We start from the raw sequence: 25,417 nt of genomic DNA, 5'->3' as shown, positions 1-25,417 counted from the left end.
TTTTCTTGCAGTCTCTCTTACATGTTGAGAAATTAGGGAGGGTCCTTTTTGACTTTCTTGTCCTGTCCATTTACCAACTGTGGACTATGCTGTGTCTTATTTGACCATTTCCTAGGCAGCATCTCTTCGCCCTGTCTCTCAAGTTTTTCCCATATACCAGACATGTCAAACACAAGGCCCGGGGGCCAGATCCGGCCCGCGAAGTGGTTTCATGTGGCCCGTGAAGCCATCCTGGAAACAGTGAGGGAACGGCCCCCACTGCCTTGGCCCTGGCCCAGAGACCCTCCTATCTGTCCCACTCCTGCCCAGGCCCCCATAGGCACCCTTGATGCGAACGATGTAGAGCTGGTCATGCCCACCCAGTAGGCCATACACACTCTAGCCACGCCCACCCAGTAGGCCACGCCCACCCTGGCCATATCCACCTGGCCCCCTGAGGGCAACTGCAATGCTGATGTGGCCCTCAATGAATTTGAGTTTGACACCCCTGCCATATACCATTCCCATTCCTTTTTATTTATTTTCTTTTTTGGTTCCTTCATTTTTTTTCTTTTTGGCAGCATACAAAGAAACATAAACGTCCATATCTATGCCAGTGCCCCAATATATTGCTACAGCAAAGTAGTGGAGCAGAGTTGTACAAAATAAGAGTTTATTTAAGGTCTGACCTTTGTAACTGAGTTGGGATTTCAGCAGTATCGAACACTTTAGCCAAGTATCTATTTTAACTTGGATACAAAGCCATGGGTAATGTCTCATCCCTTTTTCAAGATCATCCATCTGCTCTGACATAAGGTTATTTAGGAAGCAAAAAAATGAAGAGACAAGAATGGAGACATTTTTGTTAGAATTTTTTATTAGGGTTATCCATGGAGCTATTTGTTTTCATTCAGATAAATTAAGGAAACTAATGTATTTGTATACTTTTCATTAATTCCCTAATAATTCCAAGACCACACTTGGAATACTGCATCCAGTTTTGGTCACCATGATGTAAAAAAGATGTTGAGGCTCTAGAAAAAGTACAGAGAAGAGCAACAAAGATGATTAGAGAATTGGAGGCTAAAACATATAAAGAACAGTTGCTGGAATTGGATATGTCTCGTTTCATGAAAGGAAGGACCAGGGGTGACAAGATAGCAGCGTTCCAATATCTCAGAGGTTGCCACAAAGAAGAGGGAGTCAAGCTATTCTCCACAGCACCTGAAGGCAGGAGAAGAAGCAATGGATGGAAACTAATCAAAGAGAGAAGTAACCGAGAACTAAGGAGAAATTTCCTGTCAGTTAGAACAATTAATCAGTGGAACAACCTGCCTCCAGAAGTTGTGAATGCTCCAACACTGGAAGTTTTTAAGAAGAGAGTGGACAACCATTTATTTAAAATGGTATAGGGTTTCCTGCCTGAGCAGGGGATTGGACTAGAAGACCTCTAAGGTCCCTTCCAACTCTATCATCATCATCATTACTCTGAATTTCATCAGGATGCCAGTTTAAGCCAGAAGTTTTTCATTTTAACCTTTCCGTTCCTTCTGTATGCATCTAACAATAGACTTCTGTGTTGGTTGATGATCATTATCAGTTTTGCCAGAAACGCACCTTAAATATTAGGGCTGTGTGAACAATTTGGAAGGATGCTTTGTGAAACACTGCTCTAAATTGCTGTTTTAAGTACCAAGGTGCTGTTATTCTTGAAGGATCACTGCAGAGGATTCAAGGGTTCCTCTATGTTATCTGAATAATCTAAGGAGAAGTCCCACAGTGTGGGCAGGTACACAATCAGATAAATCCTTTGGTTTCTCTATTCAGCTTTTATTTATTTGTTTAGTTTGTGTGCCCAACTCACACATTTTTATTATGATGAAATTATTATGTAATAGGAAGCTAAAAATTATTTTACATAGCTCTTTTAAAAAAAAGAGCTACCAGCTTTCTGTGAGTTCTGTGTGTTATTTGCTCTCATTTGCCTCATTTGCAGCAGGAATAAAGAGAATTGGATAAGGGAAGGACAGCTCCTCTGGTTTGGGAAAGCCTGCATGTTAATAGCTTTCAAGTCAAGTACCAGAGAAAAAGAAGTTCTGTTAATGATACTTTCAATTATTTTTCTATAAAAGATAAAGTAGAATCCTTAAGAAGAAATAGCCATGTAAGCTAAAATTTAATCATCTGTTGTTGCAAGAATCAATTTAAATATCAAAGTTCAAGCATTCCCAGGAGATGGTTATCAAGCCTCTCCTTGAATGCATGTAGTAAAAAGATGTTGATTAGGAGTCTGGGTAATTCCACTGTTGAAATGTATTTACTCTTGAGATGCTTTTCCCTAACATCCCAACTGAATTCATTTTCTATAATTTAAATCTATTCTTCCATGATAAAGAACAGGTCCTGGCCTTTTTGATGTGACATCTGTTCAGGTATCTGAAGAGCGCTATCAGATTCCTCTGTCTTCTTTTTGCAGTATTAAATATATCAGCTTTTTCTGACTCTTCATAGGGCTCAATTTCTAATCTCTGGTTATCCTCGTTGTCTTTCTGTAAAAGTATAGATTTAATACAGAACATTAGAACAAAACCAAGGACCTCTCTTTTTTTCAAGAGTTTCAAAAATATGCTTAAAATGACCAATTGTTTAGTCTTTCACTATTCAATAATAACCTTAGTGGTGTCAGTTTTACTGTACATTTAATCCAGCATTATTGTATATACTATAGCTAACCAAATTGCATTCTGAATGGCTTTTTCTTTTTACTTCTGTAAGATTTACAAGCTTGATTAAAAGAAGGCTGGTGAAGCATAAAAAATGGCCCTTCAGAATTGTGGAAATATATTCCCAAATGCCCACCAGCATGGCCATATCAGCATCTGAAAAGCAACAGATTGCACATCCCTATCAAGTCTTTCTATACAGGGATAGTTTACAGATTAAAATTACAACACCTTTTCTATCCATGAGGAAGTGGGTTATGTGTGTATATGTTGTGGGAAGAGGAGGGGAGCACAAATCCTCCCCTTGATAAAAATGCTACTGCAAGGTTAAACACATATATTTGATACCAAGTTTTGGTTTTCATTTTTAAGAAATGAATGGTCCCCATGGTGTCATAAATGGTTCTTTTTGCCACCTCCCATTATGGAAAATGATGGTTATTTATCCAATTCAGAGTTCTCCTGTTTGATGTAATCGGCAATCTTAGCCAGATGCACAATAGAGTTTTTGTTCTAAAACCAATCCATGGCGGAAGGATAATAGGGAAGAAATATTTCACCCTATTATTTATTCCTATTTTTGATCCAGGCTTCCTGAATTGTGGGTTACAATCATCCAAACTGAGTTGTTTCTGAATTGTGCTGATAATGCTGTTTGTGAACAACGTCCACTTATATTTCCTGATAGTTCTTACATGGAACCACATGAAAATACCCAAATGCCTCATTAAATTTCTTCCTTTTTATTAGTTGAGCTTTTTTTTTTAAAAAAAAAAACAAGTTATAATTGCTTTGATATTTTATGATAAAGCAAGCAAAACATACTCCGGACATTTATAAAAATCATTTTCCTGTCAGCAGTCAAACAGATGACGAATGAGCAGCAAGCTAATTTTTTAAGCATTGTGCTTTCATGGAATATGTAACAATATCTGTTAATTGACAATATTTTATAGATGAATATCCTAAGTTGCATATTCAGTATTCAAAACAGATAAAGAATGACAGAACAAAGAGACACAATCAGAGGACCCAGAGAGCCTTGAATAAACTCCCCAGATCTGGGGATATTTTAAAATACAATAAGAGCAATCATGTTAACTGTATGAATTTACTTCTAATTCATTTCAAATTAAATTTAGATTTCTACTTTATTTTATTTATTATTATCTTCTTTATGGAATAATAGCCTTCAAGTTTGCAAGTCCAGGTTCAAGCATAATTTTGACACCAAAAGTATCAGAAACAAGTGACACCAACTTTTTGTGAGATGGGCATCTATATAAATTTGACAAATAAATAAAATAAATGAATATTTTTTACCTAGAGTTAGTCTGGTAATGAAAGCAGCATGCAAACCAGTCAGTAAATTATGCATCCACTTATTTATCCTGGCAAAAATATGGGAGTTCTTCAGGATTGTTTTTAACCTTCTGGTCTGGGCTATAATTTTTGAATTTCCTGGTAGCCTTCAATCCAAATAGTAAACTGGTCTTATTCTGCTGTGTGCTGTCACAATGCGGTAAGTCAAGCTATGGGTTGTCCTCAACTTACAACCACAATTGGACTTGAATTTCCACCATAAGTTGTTGTGGTCATAAGATGAGTAATTTTACAACAATTTTGTGATGATTGCTAAGTAAAGACAATTCAGCACGGCCATTAAGCCAAATCACACAGTTGTTAAGAGAATCTAGCTTCATTAATGGGTATTTTTGCCAGAAGTTGTGATCACATGACTACAGGATGCTGCAAATGGTCATAAATGTGAGCCAGTTGCCAAAAACCCAAATTGCAGTCATGTGACCGTGGCGGTGCTATGATGTTCATATGTGCAAATAGAGGTCATAAATCATTTTTTCCCAAGGCGTTTGTAATTGAACCATAGTTAAACTAACTGTCAGAAGTCAAGGACTGCCAATATAGTCTTGGAAACTATATGGAAATAGCTATTTGTTTAGTTAACAGTGTGGCTTTTATTTGCTTTCTTCTAGGGTTTTTTTTTCTTGTAGCCTTGGGATTTCCTGGTGGTCTCATATCCGAGACTGATCCTGCTTAGCTTTTTCAAAATCAGCCAAGTGTGCTAGGCTGTTACTTGCTTTCAAAGTTCTAAAAAAATCTTACCAAATAAAAGAGTGCTGAAATGATAGAGAACTAAATTATCTTAACAAAGCTGTGTGGAGGTGAAATGTGACAATCTGACTGATGATATATGCATATTTTAATATCTGGGCACTTAATAGGAGAGATTATAGTCTACAGTTTGAAAGCAGATTTAGACACCATGGAAATCTTTGCTTTAAAAGCATTGGATGCAGTGGCACTTTGTTTGCATGAACCTTAAGCAAAATAAAATTTAGGGCCACAAAGTTAATTAATTTCTACTAATAATGTATCACAATATTTAAACAATTTACAACAAATGATTGTGAACTTATTAATTGCACAAACTATCGTTGATAAATAGTTAATACCTTTACAAGCAATAACATTTGTATTAAAATGTCTGTACTTACATGATTAAAAAAGATACCAGATCAAATTATATGGCTAATTGGGAAGAATCTTTAAAAACTGCAGTTAGTTGCAGTGTTGCAAGGATGTCAGTGGCTATGCACAGGATCTTATGGCATCTGTCTGTGCTTGTTATTAGTTTGAAATATGTCTAACTTTTCTAAAGATATTTTTATGGAAATAATCCTAAAGCAGGAGTTATAACACAGTGCTGGAGCAATATTCCTTCTCCAATAGGGGTCACAAACTTCTATAAATAAATTAAAAATATTCTTTTTACATTTTTTTTTAGTAATCAACCTCCCTCCGTCCAGTGCGCTCCCACAGAGTGGGCCTCCTCAGGGTGCCTCCGATCAGAGAATGTCGATTGGTGGCCCCCAGGGGGAGGGCGTTCTCTGTGGGCACGCCAGACCTATGGAACCGCTTGCCGGTTGAGCTCCGGATGGCCCCCGACCTTCGCTACTTCCGGCGCGATTTAAAAACTTATTTATTTGAACAATCTGGCCTGGTTTGATGGGTTTGGGGTTGGATCTAATTTTAACATAGTTTTAATCATTGTATTATATTGGGCATGATTATTTAATTCTTTTAACTTCTTTTAACTTTTGTATTTATATTCTGATATTTATTGCCCTGTACACCGCCCTGAGTCCTTCGGGAGAAGGGCGGTATAAAAATTTAATAAAACTAAAAACTAAACTAAAAACTAAATAGGAAGACATAGACTAGGTTTTCCGACATAACTGGACTTATATCACATGGTAGCATTTCCTACTAATAATTATAGCACTGGTCAGTTCTGAAAATTACAGCCGGAATGCCACAAGCACAAATGAAACCCAGTTCTACGTAATGAGCCACAAGCATGCTTATGTGATTCTGTGGAATCTCAGACCCCTAAACTAGAAATTATTGGATAAGTCAGAATATTTGAAATTCTGCAAATCCCAATTCCTGCAGAAAGAAAATATATGGAATGCTGCTCATGTAATAAGCTGTGGTTCTCATAAGAACTTAGCCATATTTTATCTGCATCCCACAGCTAACAAGTGCCTGCAGTACATTGGAAGCAAGGATGGTTTGCAAGGATAGAAAGATATGGAGAATTATAACGGATTGATATTTAATGTATTTAATACATCTTGCTTGTTTTCTACTGTTTTCTCTGTTTTGTGTAACGCTGCTTGTCACAAATGAGACTAGCGTGTGTGTATGTATGTTGCTTAAAATAATTTTTAAAACTGAAAAAATTATATGTGGCTCAGCTCTCATGAGAACCACAACCTATTGCATGAGCACGCCAGGATTCCATATATTTTCTTGAGGCTTGCAAAAATTCAGAATGGGATTTGCAAAATTTCAAATATTCTTGCAGATTTTTGAGGAATTACATTAAAACATCTAGGCCAGCGGCCCCCAACCTTTTGGCATCAGGGGCTGGTTCCATGGAGAAAGGTTTTCCCATGGACTGGAGGGGGTATGGTTTAGCATCATGGGGTATGGTTTAGCATGCTGCCTGCATCCTGCGGGTGGGGCTTTGCTTGTTTGGGTGGCCTGGTTGATGGTATGCCGTGGACCGGTGCCAGTTCACGAACCAGGAGTTGTGGACCCCTGATCTAGGCCATAATATGGGAATGACTAATGGTAGCCACAGTTTAGTAGGATAGGCAACCCAGATTTGTTATCTATTATTGATTATGTGGAAGTTGAGAATTTTTCCTAATCCACTAAGATTCTCCTGAAACTTTCCTGAAGTTTTGTATTTGATATTTTTCACCATTATTGCACTGAATTTAAACAGGAAAGTATTGATTAATTTTTCCAGTGTAGCTAGTCTCACTTAATAGCTAGGTAGTTCTTTTCATTTTAATACAAACATGCAGTTTTCATTTAGGCATACTTGGAAAATCATTGGGATCTTAATATTATTTGCAAAGTTATATACTAAAAGTGTAAGTTTGCAAGGAGAAAGCCAAATCCAATTACTATAGGTTTGCTTGTTTGTTTTTACTATCAGTGGTTTTGCATTACAGCTGAAATTACTTACAAGGCATTGTCTCTCAGAGATAATCCAAACTTCCTGGCATATACAAGGTTGCTCTGCAGATAATGATATTGTGAATACTTGCTCTTGGGTCATTTTAGAGCCATTAAGGAAATAAGATAAGGGTATGTGTTTCATATTGTGGTTCACACTGTGAATTGTATTAGAAATCAATTTGGTAATTTCTATATCTGCTCATATAGATTTAAGGAATTAGATCTGATAGACAGAGTGCCTGAAGAACTATGGACAGAGGTTCGTGACATTGTACAACAGGTAGCAACCAAAACCATCCCAAAGAAAAAGAAATGCAAGAAAGCAAAATGGCTGTCTGAGGAAGCTTTGCAAATAGCTGAGGAAAGGAGGGAAGCGAAAGGCAAGGGAGAAAAAGAAAGATACACCCAATTGAATGCAGAATTCCAGAGAATAGCTAGAAGAGATAAGAATGCCTTCTTAAATGAACAGTGCAAAGAAATAGAAGAAAACAATAGAATAGGGAGGACCAGAGATCTTTTCAAGAAAATTGGAGAAATGAAGGGAACGTTTAATGCAAAAATGGGCATGATAAAGGACCAAAATGGCAGGGACCTAACAGAGGCAGAAGAGATTAAGAAGAGGTGGCAAAATTACACAGAAGAACTATACAAGAATGAGCTTAACGTCCCTGATAATCACAATGAGGTGGTCACTGACCTCGAGCCAGACATCCTAGAATGTGAAGTGAAGTGGGCCTTAGAAAAGCTGAGCAACAACAAAGCTAGTGGAGGTGACAGTATTCCAGCTGAGCTATTCAAAATCTTAAAAGACAATGCAGTAAAAGTGCTACACTCAATTTGCCAGCAAATTTGGAAAACTCAACAGTGGCCACAGGATTGGAAAAGATCAGTTTACATTCCAATTCCTAAGAAAGGCAGTGCCAAAGAATGTTCAAACTATCGCACCATTGCACTCATTTCTCATGCTAGTAAAGTCATGCTTAAAATCCTACAAGCTAGACTTCAGCAGTATGTGGATCGAGAACTACCAGAAGTGCAGGCAGGATTTCGAAGAGGCAGAGGAACTAGAGATCAAATTGCCAACATACGCTGGATCATGGAGAAAGCTAGGGAGTTCCAGAAAAACATCTACTTCTGCTTCATTGACTATGCTAAAGCCTTTGATTGTGTGGATCATAACAAACTGTGGCAAGTTCTTAAAGAGATGGGAGTACCAGACCATCTTATTTGTCTCTTGAGAAACCTATATGCGGGTCAAGAAGCAACAGTGAGAACTGGACACGGAACCACTGATTGGTTCAAAATTGGGAAAGGAGTCCGGCAAGGCTGTATACTGTCGCCCTGCCTATTTAACTTATATGCAGAGCACATCATGAGAAAGGCAGGGCTAGATGAATCAAAAGTTGGAATTAAGATTGCCGGAAGAAATATCAACAACCTAAGATACGCAGATGATACCACTCTAATGGCAGAAAGTGAAGAAGAACTAAAGAGCCTCTTGTTGCAGGTGAAGAAGGAGAGTGCAAAACTTGGGTTGAAACTTAACATTAAGAAAACCAAGATCATGGCATCTGGCCCTCTCAATTCCTGGCAAATAGATGGGGAAGAAATGGAGGTAGTGACAGATTTTATTTTCCTGGGCTCCAAGATCACTGCAGATGGGGACTGTAGCCAAGAAATTAAAAGACGCTTGCTCCTGGGGAGGAAAGCCATGGCAAATCTAGACAGCACACTAAAAAGCAGAGACATCACCCTGTCAACAAAAGTGCGTATAGTCAAGGCTATGGTCTTTCCAGTTGCAATGTATGGTAGTGAAAGTTGGACCATAAGAAAGGCTGAGCGCCAAAGAATTGAGGCCTTTGAACTGTGGTGCTGGAGAAGACTCCTGCGAGTCCCTTGGACTGCAAGGCGATCAAACCGGTCAGTCCTAGAGGAGATCAATCCTGACTGCTCTTTAGAAGGCCAGATCCTGAAGCTAAAACTCAAGTACTTTGGCCACCTAATGAGAAGGAAGGACTCCCTGGAGAAGAGCCTAATGCTGGGGAAGATCGAGGGCAATAGAAGAAGGGGACGACAGAGAATGAGGTGGCTGGATGGAGTCACTGAAGCAGTAGGCGTGAGCTTAAATGGACTCCAGAAGATGGTAGAGGACAGGAAGGCCTGGAGGAATGTTGTCCATAGGGTCGCGATGGGTCGGACACGACTTCGCAGCTAACAATATCTGCTCATTAAGTAAATTGGCACAATTGCAGTAAAACTAATACCCCCCCCAAATATATATATTTAACTTAGCATTACAATCTCAAATATGATATATGAGAGAGAGCACATTTGATTTGTGCTTAGATTGTAAGCTGCCCTGAGTCTTCGGAGAAGGGCGGGATATAAATGGGATTAAAATAAAATAAATGTTCAGATGCAATAAATTAGTAAATTATTACAGCTTGCCTCTTTACTGGTAAAACATATAATTTAAATAGTAACAAAATGTAAAAGAAAGAGGAGGAAAGGGAGAAAACAGTCTCTCTCTCTCCCTCCCTGCCTCCCTCCCTACAAGCAACTTGTTCATAAGCTGCAAGTAACCTCAAGTCTTCAATAAACTGAGTAATTGGGGTCTTAAAATTTGTTTTCATTACTGACAGATTAGTTTATTAACAGCAAGAAGGACACAACTGAGCTACTTCTATACTCCAGCAGTCAGTTTCCACTTAGTGAGTACAGGTAGTTCTCAACTTAACAGCCATAATTGGAATTGGAATTTCTATCACTAAGCAATACAGTCATTAAGCAACTCGTCATGTAAGCAGACTTGATTTTAAGATCACTTTTACTATGGCCATTAAATGAATTACAATGGTTGTTAAGTAAATCATGTCATTAAGAGGAACTAGTTTCTTTAATTGACTTTGGTTATCGGGAGCTGGTTGGGAAGATTGCAGATTACAATCCCTTGATCACAAAATGCTGCAACTTTTGTAAATGTGAGCTAGTTGCCAAGTGCCTGAATTATATGACTGTAGGGCTAGTGCAACTTGTAACTTCATTGTTAATTGAATGGCCATAAATCAAAGACTACTTGCCTGTAGTTCAAAAAAAAACCCACCATGGATCTCTATTTCTTAACCCTGATTTTTTTAATATAATATCTTGTTTAAGTATTAACCGGATCTGACCCTTTTGAAATCAGTGTTCATTTAGTCAATTATTCATAGGGTTTTTTTTCTCTTTAGGATTAATGTGAGCTACACACTTACATATGTCCTATTCTTTCTTTTCAAATGTTCTTCCTTTTCAGGAATGTTCTTTGACTCTTTCCAGGGTCAAACTGGATCATATGAGATATGTTTCATTTATGGTTCACAAGACTTGCATTTTCAAAAAGAAATTGCAACTCTAAAGTGGCCGATAATAAAAAAAGATGTAGGTTTTTACACCATGCCATGCCTTGACTTGTCAGCCTTTTCCCTAAAGCTGTTTCTGTAGAAGAAAAGCTGTATCAATAGCTATTTTTTTCCTGACACAATACCAGCTTTGAGAAGGAAGTTTTCAAAAGGAGCCTGGCACAAAGAAATAGTATTAATCCTCTTCCTACATACCGTAATTGAATCTTTTATCTCCATGACTGTTACTTCTTTATAAGCAATAACACATTTCATAATTATGTAATTCCCTCTCGATATCTTGTTTTGGAGTACATTGGAGGGGCATGCTGTGGTTAGCAAGGGTATATATAGAAAAGGGGTTCTGAAGCCAGGATAATAGCATCTTAGAATTTTGGATATATAGTGTGATTTGATTTGATTTGTATTACTGTATAGTGTTCCTTTAATATATTTTCTACAGTTACTATTACTGCATTTCTCTACATTATTCCAGAGAACATGGCTGTCGGACATGAAAAAGAGAGCTTGTGTAAAGTAATTTGCTTACTGGAAGCAAAATTGTCAATCACAGAGTTGCATTTCCTTTTTCTTATTGGGCTTTCTTCTTTGCCTCATTTTTTTCTTAGAGAGGCCTTACATGTGTGAGGTCCAGATGCCTATCAGGTTGGACATCTAAACAAATTATAGGCTAATGCTTTTAACCATAAGCCTCTTCAGTTTGGGATGATTATAGAAAATACTTGCCAAATTTCATGAGTGTCTGAAACAGAATGAAATGGTTATCTTCTTTCAGATTATAGTCAGAAGAAATAGCATATTTTAAAATTCAATTTATTGGACAGGCACCAACTGAGATTTACCAGTTTGGTCATTTTAGCACAATAGTATTAAAGCTAATAGAAACCGAAGAAAAATGATGTAAAAGAATAGCTATGAAATATGTGAATGTACAGTTTGATGACAGTTGTCTGAACTAACCCAAAATATGTTGTCTGAACTAACCCCAAATATGAGAAACAAATATGAGAATAAGCCAACAGAACAAAGCTTAACGTAATATATGAAATAAACTGCTCAATAAATTACCCTTATTGATCATTAATAATGTTGATATTAACTCTGCTGATTTTGTTATTTGTATTTTGATTATTCAGATTTCTTTACTAATCTACTGTACAAACCATACCCTGCATGAAATTTATTGTTTGTTTGTTTATTTTCAGGAAATGGGTCTTGAGAGTTAATGAGTCTGGATAAGACGCATCAATGTGGAAGCATCTGCTTCATATGTTTTAGAGACAGATCTCTGGTACAGTAAAGAATAAATAAAAACCCTTCCAGAATTGCTGCATTTCATAATGAAGAAAATTAGTCTCAAGACCATCCGCAAATCTTTTAACTTAAATAAAAGCAAAGATGACAGTGACTTTGTTGTGGTTGCACAGCCATCATTAAATGATTTTGGAAAAGATGAATCCATGTTTGCCAGCTGTTATAGTAAAGATTTGGCTAGTTGTGACATCAACAGCGAAGACGAGAAAGGTGGCAAAAACAGATCAAAGACTGAAAGCTTAATGGGTACATTAAAAAGACGACTTTCAGCAAAACAGAAGCAAAAAGGTGGAAAGGGCAGCACGCCATCCGTGAGCTCTGCTGATGAAGATACTTTTTCTTCTTCTTCTGCTCCAATAACTTTCAAAGATGTAAGAGCTCAAAGACCTCTTCGATCCACATCCCTCCGAAACCACCATTACAGTCCAACACCATGGCCCCTTCGGCCAACAAACTCAGAAGAAACATGTATAAAAATGGAAGTGAAAGTAAAGGCCTTGGTCCACTCTTCAAACCCAAGTCCTGCACTGAATGGTGTTCGTAAAGATTTCCACGACTTGCAGCCAGACAGCAGGTTCCACGAACAAAACAGTGCATTCAAAAGTACAGAATCTCAGAATGGAGATTTGCATCTTCATATCGATGAACACGTGCCTGTAGTTATTGGACTTATGCCTCAGGACTACATTCAGTACACTGTGCCTTTAGATGAGGGAATGTATCCTTTGGAAGGATCACGTAGTTACTGTCTGGATAGTTCCTCACCCATGGAGGTTTCAACTGTTTCTTCTCAGATGGGTAGTAGTACATTTCACGAAGAAGAGGGTTCAGTGAATCAAGACATAGTAGTTGCTCCGGATATCTTTGCGGACCAAGCAGTAAATGGTTTATTGATTGGTACAACAGGAATCATGTTGCAAAGTCCAAGAGTTAATGATGTTCCTCCGCTCTCGCCATTGCTACCTCCAATACAGAATAATCAAATCCAAAGGAACTTTAGCAGCCTGAATGGCACAGATGTCCATGTGGCTGAAAGTATGCGCTGCCATTTGAATTTTGATCCTAACTCTGCGCCTGGAGTTGCAAGAGTCTATGATTCTGTACAAAATAGTGGCCCGATGGTTGTAACAAGTCTCACAGAAGAACTAAAAAAACTGGCAAAACAAGGATGGTACTGGGGTCCAATTACACGATGGGAAGCCGAGGGAAAATTGGCTAATGTTCCTGACGGTTCATTTCTTGTGCGAGACAGCTCTGACGACCGTTACCTTTTAAGTCTGAGTTTCCGTTCTCATGGTAAAACACTTCATACTAGAATTGAGCATTCAAATGGTAGGTTTAGCTTTTATGAACAACCAGATGTGGAGGGACATACTTCTATAGTTGACCTAATTGAACACTCAATTAGGGACTCTGAAAATGGTGCATTTTGCTATTCGAGATCTCGATTACCTGGATCTACAACTTACCCAGTGAGACTAACCAATCCAGTATCTCGTTTCATGCAAGTGCGTTCCTTGCAGTATCTGTGTCGGTTTGTTATACGTCAGTACACTAGAATAGATCTGATTCAGAAACTGCCTTTGCCAAACAAAATGAAGGATTATTTACAAGAAAAGCACTACTGAAGGCTTATGGGAAACTTGCAGCTTGCACTTTGGGAATAAGAACAACAACAAAGAGAGCGGTTGATACACAGTTTACAAACTTAATTATTACTAGAGTTTTTTTGCTGCCATAATTTCATTTTTGTGCATAAAGAAGAGTAATGCATTTTGAGTTTAATGATATTTGGGAGTTTTATTTTTTAAAACGATGTCAAAAGGTTTTTTAGAAGAGTAAATAACTATCTTTCATTCAATGTGCAAAATAATCACAATGTGAATGATAAACATTGTCCTTGAACTCCCCATCTCCTTTGCTGCTAATCCACTGTGATTTTTATGCATTTGAAGCACATTTCATGTGTTTTCAACCATAAGTAAAAAAAATGAAACTTGATGGGATATATTTTGTGGTTTTCAAATGGTCTGTTTTTTTGTTTTTTGTTTTTTGTTTTTGTTCTTAATTTAAAAAAAAGTTGGTAAAATATACTGGTGTACCGAACTTGGATACATGCTTAAAACGATTCCCTAATATCTAATTGAAAACATATAACTGTTGGCTGGAGGGAACGGGTGATCCAATGCAGTTATGCATCATATATTTTGAAAGCTTCCTTTCTCCTAAGCAGTTCCATTATTGCAGATGTTGCTTTGTTTCTTTTGTTCATTCTTAAGCATTTTTAAATTTGAAAATAACCTTTGAAAAAAATTTATTTGTAAAATAAATACTGAGTCATTAATAATATTCAAACAAAAGCTAAATATACTTAAAACACTTAAAAATATTTTAAGGGGGCTATAGAAATCTTAGTTAAATAAAACTTCAGAGAACTTCAGAATTGCGATTTTTGTCCCCACTGAAACTTTAAAAATTATGTCTCATTGAATATAAAAGTACAGGTAGTCCTCAATTTACAACCATTCGTTTAGTTATGACACTGAAAAAAATGGACAACTGGTCCTTGCAGTTAGGACACAGCATCCCCATGGTCACATGATCAAAATTTAGTTGCTTGGCTACCTGTACACCAGTATATTTATGACATTTACAGCATCCTGGGGTCGTGTGAATGCCATTTATGACATTTGTGACATGGGGAAAGCCAGATACTGTTAACGGCTACATGGTTCAGTTAACTGCAGTAATTCTCTTAATAAACGATAATAAAAAAACAACATTGGGCAGAGCCACTTGCTTAGTAACAGAAATTATGGTTCCAGTTCTACCTGTATCCTGCAATTACTACCAACAATTGGACCTTAAACAGCTGACCTAAGAGGGAATTTAAATTCCGTTAATTTCCTTGGATGAGTTAACCACGTGTATAACCTTTTCCCAAGGAAAATGATTAAATTAAGAAGTACTTTGGATAGAATACAGCCTCCAATTTAAATGTACTTTATTGTTCAGCATTAATTTTCCATCGTTATAATTTAGTCTAATTGGCAAGTGAAGAGAACCTAAATTAACCCCCAAATATTACTCTTTAAAATAAAAATGCATGTTTTAAAATTAAATACAATGTCATTAAATAGCAAAATAGTCACCATAGGAAATATCCAAGTGCGTTACCACTTTCATTTCTACAAATTTTTATGTGAAAAAAGGAAAATCCATACAATTTTGGATACTTGTAATGGGATAATCTGCCAGGAACAACAGGATTTCCACAGCCTCAGTATATTATTTTCTCTCATTTTAGTGGGGTCTGCATAGGAGAAATTTCCAATGAATTGGAAGGCTATAAATGAGGCTGTTTTACAGCCTGGACTCAGTCTTGACAAAGGCCTTCACCTGTTTTGATGAAAAATTGGGGAAAGTTGATGTTAATTGGCTCCATTGCCTTCAGTAGGCTTTTAAGTCTGATGGTGGTGTTTTGTGTATGTTTTTGTAGAAAAAATTCCAATAAGTTTATAAAGAATTACAGCCTAACTGTTTAAAAATATTTGTGGTCAAAAGAATATTTCTGAAATTTTTTCCATGATGAACATTATACTGTGGAAGCAAATTATTCTTACGTTTATAAGAATTTCTGTGAACCAAAATCTTAACAAGTAGGAAATTGTATTCTGAAATTTCTGAATAAAATCATGCAATTTGAGAGTGTGGTTTTAAAGTTACAGAAATTAGTTTGTGCCACTGCAATGTGTCCCTCATTTTTATTTGCATTTTCTCATTTGAATACTGAATATTTTGCAGATTATTAAAACATTTAAAGGGTGATGAGAATTTGAGATATCTTTATTTTAGGGTATTTCGCTCCTTCTTCTACCTTTTCTGTGGTTTTTCTGAATTTATACAATTAACATATGAAGGTGCTGCAGTGGCCTGCCATCTTGGGTTGTGAGAGTCAATATGCTAAATTTCTATTTTTTTAAAAAAAATATTTTTAGATCATAATGTTTAAGAGTATCAGAGACAAAGTGTGTCTTTTGCTCTGGGATATAGAGGGGGAAACAGCTCTCTTACTAAGTTACAGAATAATAGATTTTGAAAAATAAATTATATAAAGAAAGAGGTTCTTAAATTCCTGGGCAAAATTTTTCTACGTGTGTATCTTGGCTTTGCCATTCTGATATTTATGCAAAATCTTCATTTTTTTTTACTTTTTACTCCCAAGCAAGATTACAAATTTTATATATAAAAGGCACAATGATATATGATGGTACCATGTGAAGAAAAGGATTTTTTTTCTACAGTAGGAAAGTACATATTAGAGTAAAATCCTTGTCTCTAGGATATGTCAAATAAAGGACTGTTTAGTTAGTGGTAGATGAAGAAAGTTCTCTGGAGTAACTAATGTATATTATGACAATTTTTTTAAAAAAAAGTCCCAGTATTTAACAAATAATGATTTGAGGGACTATGGTGGTATTACAATTCCATATTTAGATTTTTAATAGCCCGATCATATTTCCGGCTGTATGGTAGACACTGCACCTGCTTGTTGCATTTGTCGCTGTCTTTTTACATCTTCAGTTCATTACTATTTGTATTACACTCCTAGTCGTATCGCTCACAGAATAAACAAGTTTTCCTCATTATATAGAACTAGGAAAGACACCATACATTAACAAACGGCAATGTGAATGAGAAGATCTTTCTTTAGTACCCTTCTTAACCTTTCTGTCTGCCCTTCATTTTCCAGCGAGCCAGACTAGAATAGCTACAGCCAATGTCATGCACTAGTCCCTCATTCACTAAACAATAATGAGTAAAACTGACAGCAGGAACAAGCCTTGAGCCACCTGCATTTGGCTGAGCAAGAATTGTACATCAGTAGGAGCAGATCTATTTTGTTCTTCCAGGCTGATGAACAGACAACCTAGCAAAGGCAATACTATCTTTTCTGCTTTGGTTGGCTATGGCAGCGACTGGTTAGGTAGAAAGCTGGGAAACACTTGAGAAATAATCCACCTAGGTCAGGGGTCAGCAACCTGAAAAAGGAAAAGAGCCACTGGGAACCGGTTCCATCACACATAAAAAAAGTGGGAGCCGCGTGCATGTGTCCATGCACGTGCATGTGCAAAAATGTTTTGCACATGCGCAAAACGGTTTTTTCTTGCGCATGCGTGGACACGTGCAGTTGCCATTTTTTAATGTGTGATGGAACCGGTTCCCGGTTGCGACGGCGACAGCCCGTTTGCAGAGCTACCGCCTTCGGCAGCCTGCAAACGTGCCGTGGCAGCTTTCCCAAAGAGCGGCGCCGCTGCCCGTTTGCGCGGAGGTGCGCATGCACCTCTCCAAAGGTTTGGGGAGGTGCGTGTGCACCTGTGCCCATTCGGAGAGGTGCGCGCACACCTCTCCAAACGGGCGGTGCCACTCTCCATTTGGAGAGGTGCACGCGCACCACTGCCCGTTCGAAGAGGTGCGCGCACACTGGGCGGCTGGGAGCCGCAGGAAGACGGCTCAAAGAGCCGCATGCGGCTCCAGAGCCGCGGGTTGCCGACCCGTGACCTAGGTCTTCTGAGTAGCAGCTCTTTAAGTTAGTAAGACAAGCAGTTACTGACAACTGCTTTGAACATCCTAATCCTCATTGTGCCAGTTAAGATCTTTGCTGTATCTCTCTATGTATGTTGATAAGTAGTATGTTGTACATTAAATTGAAAGAAAAAAGAATGGCAAATTCTGCAGTGACTTTTGATTGAAAATTTCATCAAAACTTTCTTGTGAATTGCCTTTCTTGCTTGTTTAATCATTTTAGAAAGCACGTATCTTTTAGCCGTAAGTATATGTTGCTTTCTGTTCTTCTACCTATTTCTGTTAGCGAGTGCTCCCTTATTCAGTGTGACAATTCAGAACAACTCCTGAAACATGGAAATACCTGTTTACAAAAAGTGCTGCAACAAAATTGTATTTTTCTTTCAGATATTACATTGCTTGAGCAAATGTGCTGCTCATGTTGGAGATCACATAGGCTATTACATGTTTAGTAAATTTTAAGAAGAAATGCTTATATTTAAGAAAAGGGGCACCCTCAAGATGGAAAACCTTAGTTGCCTAACATTACTTGTAACACAATGACAAATTTAGTTTCTATTAGTTCGTGCTATTGAAATGTTGACAGAAGAAACAAGTCCATTCTGACAGTATTGATATAAACCTAAATTTGATTAATTTAAAAAAAATTACTGTAACCTGTATGTTAGTCTACTTTAAGTTAATAAATGCAATTGGAAAATATTAGTAACAATTTTTTTAAAAAGTTACAATAGAGGAATAGTAAAATAACAAAAAATCACTGCGTAACAAAGTTAAGCATAAAAATAAGGCTATAACAATACTTGCTTTTATGGTTGCATTCCTCTGGATTCAACAAAAAAAGTTGTGTTTTATGAGAGCTGCAGTAAATAAATCCTGAGTCTAAAGTGATCAAATTTGTAGATTGTGAGAGAAATAAATGACCAATCTACATGCACACTTAGAAGAATTCAGATAGATTTCAAAAATAAGAGAATCTTGAAAAATTTGCCAAATCTTTTAATAGATTAAATTGTTAGAAGCAACAGTTATTTTCAGTGTTGCTGAGATAGATCTGTCCCTTATTTAGCTTGTTATCTTTAATAAATTAGAAAATTATTTTGAATTAGAAATTTTCAGAAATAGCATATGCAGGGCAATAGAGATAAAAAGCTCTATATGAGGGAAAAAGAGTGCTATATATATATATCTGTGAGGCAGAAAATCTGGCACATTGGTTCATGTACAAGCAGCAATTCTCTCTCTCTCTCTCTCTCTCTCTCTCTCTCTCTCTCTCTCTCTCTCTCTCTCTCTCTCTCTCTCTATATATATATATATATATATATATATATATATATATATATATATATATATATATATATATCGCCAATGCTTTACATTTGGTCTATAAACAATACCATAGTCTCAAATGTTACTTGTTTCAGTACTTTCCTAAACCATACAAATGGATACTCCTTATTGTCTGTTCATAAGGCAAAAACACATACTTAAATCTTACATACCAAGTGTAAGACTGCTTTTACTTGCAGCTAATGCCTTCTGTGATTATCAGCACTGGACATAATGTCTTACAGAAATTCACTGAACAGAGCCAAAACAATGGTTTTCATATTTCAAGGATCTTGTCACACAGCTTACAAAGAGTATCATGATAAACTTCAAAGGATGTTTCACCTAAATCCAGATCTTTGATGTGGGGAATTTTTTCCCCAATGGAAAATCTTACATATTGTAGAATTGGAATTAAAAGTAGTGAAGCTCTCAATATATTCCAAAACATCTGTAACTGCAAAGTAGTTTAATGTAGATTGGATTGCTTTAGAGAAAGGGAATGCAGGGTCCAGCTGCTATTATCGGTAAATTTATTATCAGATAATATACTACTATCCCTGAATTTACTTAGATCATTGGGTAAAAAGGAAATCTTTGATAGAGCTGGAAATTCAGATGATGATCAGAAATATTTTTCCTTATAAGTTTTGAATAACGATCACGTTCTCTAATTTTACCCCAGTGATCTTCTGGAAGAAGGGATTAAAGTAGAGCTTTACTTATTTCCATCCTGTTGTCAACATTTAGTTCTGGATATAAAATCTTGTAAACCCAAGAATGATTTAAAAATTTATTGTTCATCAAGGTGCTTATCTCCTTATAAAACCTAATTGGTGAACTTTACAAACATACTGTTTTTCACAGAAATGCATTTCTTAATATGTAAATATTGGAATTGTTAAATAAAATCAAAAATACCAGCAATATACTGACTCTGAATTCCAGTAAGGAATGGTCTTCAGCCACATTACTGAAATTTTAATAAGCTAAAATATAATTATATCAGCAATCCATTAGTATTGTAAACTTTAAATGTTATAAAATGTGAATTCTACATTTGTTGACAAAGTTGGGATAGTTCCTAAAAAAACCAAAATAAAGTTTGAAGTATTTGGAAAATTATTCAAACTCTTTATGCCAATAATGGGATGGGAGGAGAATTATCAAATTTTGTATTACTGTGTATTGGGGAAAATTTTTATAGTGATGGGAGTGCCATGAAATTAATACTTAAAATCCAGATTGCTGTAGTTTACACTTTTCTGTATGTTTCAATAATGTGTGCACTATTTGTACTAAGCACACAACAGAATGAATTATCCAAAGTCCATTGATTTTAAATGTGTTTTGGTTTGTTAAAAAGATTATAGTAATTTCTTGCACATTTTTTGAAAAAATTGTATAAGAATTTATGTATCTGCTTCTAGATACATGTAAATAAAAAATATTCACAAAAATCTTTGGTGGGTATTTTAATGAAATGTCAAAGATTGTGTAGCCCCCTCCTCTCCCTTCCAGGAATGCAAAAAAAAAATATGTTCTGATTCACAATGGATTTATTTAATGATTTTTAATGTAGATTCTTAGTATCCTAGGGAAATTAGATGGCATTAAAATTACAGCCAAAATAGAGCCATTTCCCCCCAAAAAAACCACAAATAAAACCCTAGAAGAAAAGGATGTGAGCACTGTGTGAGCCAAATTCAGTTTGTTAGGGCCTCACTCTGAGAAAGGACTGTTTTTATTTTACTCAAACTTATGTCCTTCTGAGATCAGTAAAATGAGGACCCAGATTGTTGGGGGCAATATACTGACTCTGTAAACTGCTTAGAGCAGACATGTCAAACACAAGGCCCGGGGGCCGGATCCGGCCCGCGAAGTAGTTTCATGTGGCCTGCGAAGCCTTCCTGGAAACAGTGAGGGAACGGCCCCCACTGCCTTGGCCCTGGCCCAGAGACCCTCCTCCTGCCAGAAACCCTCAGATCTGTCCCACTCCTGCCCAGGCCCCCATAGGCACCCTTGATGCCAACGATGTAGAGCTGGCCACGCCCACCCAGTAGGCCAGACACACTCTAGCCACGCCCACCCAGTAGGCCATGCCCACCCAGGCCACGCCCACCCGGCCCCCTGAGGGCAACCGCAATGCTGATGCGGCCCTCAATGAAATTGAGTTTGACACCCCTGGCTTAGAGAGTGCTGTAAAGCATTGTGGAGCAGTATATATCTAAGTCTAAGTCTATTGGAAATTACCTCAAATTAAAATTCCAAAATTGCCTTGTTGTCTTCTTAAGCCCTTTGAAAAGCTAGCTTTTGACTTAGCAACCGTTTTAAGCTCCTCCTCTTTGAAAAGGAAAAGGCTACACGCACAACAATCATGCACACTTAGTCCTTGTTTAAGGAGCAAGTGTCTGGGAGAGGTCTGGACAAAACCAGTTCATTGGGAAATTGCTGCTCCCAAACAGAATTTGAGAGTAAAAACTGCTAAGAAAAACCCAACGCAATGGAAAAAGCGGTGAAAAGATTAAGAAAGGTTAAGAAGACCAAAAAAAAAGGAATCCAGAAAGGAATTCAATTGCAACTGAGTAACTAAGCCAACACAGTACTATACAAACTTTAGTATGTATTTATTATAAATAAATAAACAAAATACTGGATTTTGAGCTGTTGAGTTTTACTTTACTGACATCTAGATGTTGTGTCCACATTTGGAACCAAACCTTCATATGCCTGCTTCAGAGCTAAATAACAAAGCAAGATAACGGTCTCTGCTGTGGGAATGTATGCAGTTCAGTATGGAGCAACTCCTATTTGTCTAGGTCAGGGTGTCAAACTTGCAATGTCATGTGACATGTTGCCACATATCACAACTTTTTTGCCATTGCCAGCAATGGGGTGGGCGCGGTTTTGGTATGATGCATCCAGTTTGACACCCCTGGTCTAGGTGTTTTTCGAGGATGGCTTTCTTGGTCGCATCCCTATTGGTGCCAAAAGTGCAGAAGTAAAATTTTTGAGTGGAAATAGGCAATCATGACTACTTTGTCCCTCTTAGTTCTTCTTTTTGAATAATCTGAGATCCAGCTTAATGCTGAACCTGTAAATTTCTTTTTAAACCAATTAAAAAGTATATTTTAGTGGGGATATAGCATGTGACATATGATCCCTATAAAAACAGTGTGTAATCCCAACTCAGATTCTAAAAGCATCAAGCTAGAAAACATTGGATAAACCTTTTTTCCTATGTTCAGTGACAACTCCCAAAACTGCTATGACTTGAATTAATGAAAACGGAAAGCCTCATGCTCTGCATTAAATATAATCTTAGCTTTATCCCCACTTATTTTTTCCAGTTTTTTTACTCACTGAGAACCTGCTTTGAACTTTTCTTCTTTTTTACTCAAGAGGAGAGAGGATAAGAAATGAAAATGCTTTGTACATGTTAAACTTTGCGCTCATTCTCATCTCAAAATGGATGCTGAAGCTTTTTTTCTACTCTGCTAGAAAAAGCAAACCAACCAGAATTGGTCTACCATATCACCCAAACAGAAAAACAACATGAGGCTTGTTTTGAGTGCAACAACTGACATAAAGAAATATTAAGGTAACTTGTCATTCCTTTTTTAGCTCCTGAAGCACTGCAATGAGCTGATGCATAGATTCAGCCAGCTTTTAAAATTGCAATTCTCACCTCATTTGGAGAAGGGTGGGGGAAAGGAGTATATAAGACCTCCAAGGGGCAAAATATGTCTGCCCACCACCTCCCAACCAAGAGAAAGGGAAATGCCAAAGCTTCAGCCCTGCCCTTTCAAGTTCAGATCTGTGACTCATCACACACTTGGGAGATTACACTGCAGCTCTGTCCCAGGAGTAACAGCATGTTCATGGCCTCAAATGTAGCCTTCAGACATACTTATGTTTGCTGCAGTGTCAAGGTTCCTCTATTTAGTCCTTCAGAGAATCAACATGATAAATGAGCATCAAAGTGATGAAGTGGGTATGTTTATTGTCAAAGGGAAATTGCTCTTTCAACCATCCAAGGAATTATGATAATTTTTCAGTAAACCCTGGAACTTTCCTGCACAAGTTGAAAACTGATAGTATTTTCAAAACACTAAATTAGGTACTCCCACAGGTAATCCTTGACTTACAAGAGTTCATGCAGTTACAGTGACAACTCCCAAAACTGCTATGAAAAAAAGTGATTTATAACTATTTTTCATCACCATGGTCATGTAATCAAAATTCAAATGCTTGTCAACTGACTCATATTTAGGACGGTTGTAATGTCCTGGGATCATGTGAAGATTTGTGATCTTCTCACAAGCAAAGTCAATGGGGAAGCCAGATTCACTTAACAACCGTGTCACTAACTTAACAATTGCAATGATTCACTTAACAACTGTGGCAGAAAGTTCGTAAAATGAGAAAAAATTCACTTACAAATGACTCACTTAGCAACAGAAGTTTTGGGGTGAGTTGTGATTGTAAGTCAAGGACCACCTGTATTCTTATTTTGCTCACCTACATCTAAACATCCTCCAGATGCCAGTTGTATAAAGTGTGGAAACTACAGCTCCCAGAATCCCCAGCCAGATTTTCATTCCAACATATTTGGATTGCAGTATTTGAGGGAGGCTACTGTATACACTCCAAAGTGTTTTTGGCCTATTTCTAAGACTGAAAGAGTTCTAACTGCATATCATCCCTAAAACACATTGTATTTCAAAAGAAATCTTTTAACTTTAAGTTCAAAGGTAAAGGACAAGGTCACGATTACTTCCAGTAGAGACATATGAAAAATATTAACCTCTGTCAAGTTACGTAATATGGATATGTTTGAAAATTAAGCTTATGAATCTAGCAACAACTTTTCATCTCAAAATCCTGGGATTGTACATTCAGTTTCTGGGCCCCAAACTTGCCAACTCAATACTTGCCTGAACCCAAAACCATCCTAGTGGGCTGTAAGTATTAGTTGTGTGTATTAGTATTAGATACTGCTCTTGAGGCAATATTGACTAGAATGCTTGAGGAGCTAGTAACTGTGTATATTGGTATATGCAGCTGTATGACAATATACTGCTGTGTGTTTCTGTACAATAATACTATGCATTCAATTTTAGTTCATACCTCTAATCTGTAACAATATGGGGATATTGTCTCCAATTAATGAGTGCTGATTACAACAGTGCCATTTAGATGTGCCTATTTTTATCCAATGTATTTTTTTATATTATATTTTCTACTTTCCAAGGATGTAAGAAAAGGGTAACATTAAAGTAAAACGTTTTACTCCCCAGCATAATTGGGATAAATGATTGTTCAGCCAATCATTTGATTGTTTACAAGCCCATCTGGCAATGCATGGAACAGCAACTATAGCTTTTTACAGGACTGTGTCATTTGACAGTGCAGCAAGATTTAGTTATTACAATGTAGTTGCTTGCAGTATAGGGAGTATGAAAGATAAGACCCACAGTTGAAAAATTCTTGTGATTCACTTCATTATTTTCCGGTGAAATGTCACTACACTTTTTATGCTAGCTATACCTTCTTTTTAGCAATGAGTTTAAAAATCTATTGAGCTAACATTACTTTTAGGAGCTGTAATGAGCTCCCTGCTCTGAATGTTTCCTTTCTTATCAGCAAGAGGATTAAGCTGGACATTAGCTAGCCGCAAAGCTAGTTATGTTTCCTCAGTATGAGAATGAATGAGAAAGCAAAGAAGGCAAAAAGAAATAAACAAAGTAAAAACTGCTTGAAATGGAAAATCTCTCCAGTTTTGAGTCCGCTTTCATGGAAATGTATTGTGGCCGTTGTTGTTTATGTCAATGGTTGATTGGAAACTTCTTTTTTAAAAAATCCCTCCTCTTTTCTGCTCTGAAAATAAGGAAATCAAGGATCAGACTTGATTTTCTTATTTCCATAGTTCTTTCTAAACATTTTTCTTTGGATTGGTGAGGAGAATTTCCTAGAACCTCAGTATGTCATATTCCTTGGGGTGTTAATTTTTGCAACCATCAAATTAAATAAAAACAGAAATGCCATTTTGAAACCACACTGGACCCTCACTTTACTGACCTTGGAAGGATGGAAGGCTGAGTCAACCTTGAGTCTGTGGGAATTGAACTGCCAAACTGCTGGCAGTTGGCAGAATTAGCCTGCAGTACTGCATTCTAACCACTGCACCACCACAGCTATACCATTAATTGCCATGTCCTACAAAATTGCTATGTCCTACAAAACTCAACATTAAGAAAACCAAGATCATGGCATCTGGCCCTCTCAATTCCTGGCAAAAAGATGGGGAAGAAATGGAGATAGTGACAGATTTTATTTTCCTGGGCTCCAAGATCCCCACAGATGGGGACTGCAGCCAAGAAATTACAAGACACATGCTCCTGAGGAGGAAAGCTATGGCAAATCTAGACAGCATACTAAAAAGCAGAGACATCACTCTGCCAACAAAAGTGTGTATAGTCATGGTTTTCCCAATTGCAATGTATGGCTGTGAAAGTTGGACCATAAGAA

The 25,417-nt window shown here is 37.2% G+C and overlaps 1 protein-coding gene across 3 annotated transcripts in view; it reads left to right on the top strand.

Moving 5' to 3' along the window:
* The window catches only part of SOCS6 (suppressor of cytokine signaling 6), a 28,481-nt gene extending 9,674 nt beyond the window's left edge, over nucleotides 1-18,807 (top strand). For 2 of the 3 annotated variants that reach the window (XR_014492136.1, XR_014492137.1), the window contains 2 exons: nucleotides 11,863-16,997; nucleotides 17,538-18,807. Coding sequence is in view for 1 of the 3 variants with exons in the window: in XM_083359798.1 (XP_083215924.1) it covers nucleotides 11,998-13,599 (1,602 nt within the window). In the remaining 2 variants the exon portion in view is untranslated. Of the gene's footprint in view, nucleotides 1-11,862; nucleotides 17,025-17,537 lie in introns of those variants that run through there. The other variant, XM_083359798.1, reaches the window with a different exon arrangement.
* Nucleotides 18,808-25,417: the final 6,610 nt, after the last annotated feature.

The sequence above is a fragment of the Vipera ursinii genome (assembly GCF_947247035.1).
Source record: "Vipera ursinii genome assembly, chromosome: 3".
Lineage (NCBI taxonomy): Eukaryota > Metazoa > Chordata > Lepidosauria > Squamata > Viperidae > Vipera > Vipera ursinii.
Note: the sequence above shows the minus strand (reverse complement) of the source record. Positions and strands in the feature narration are given on the sequence as shown.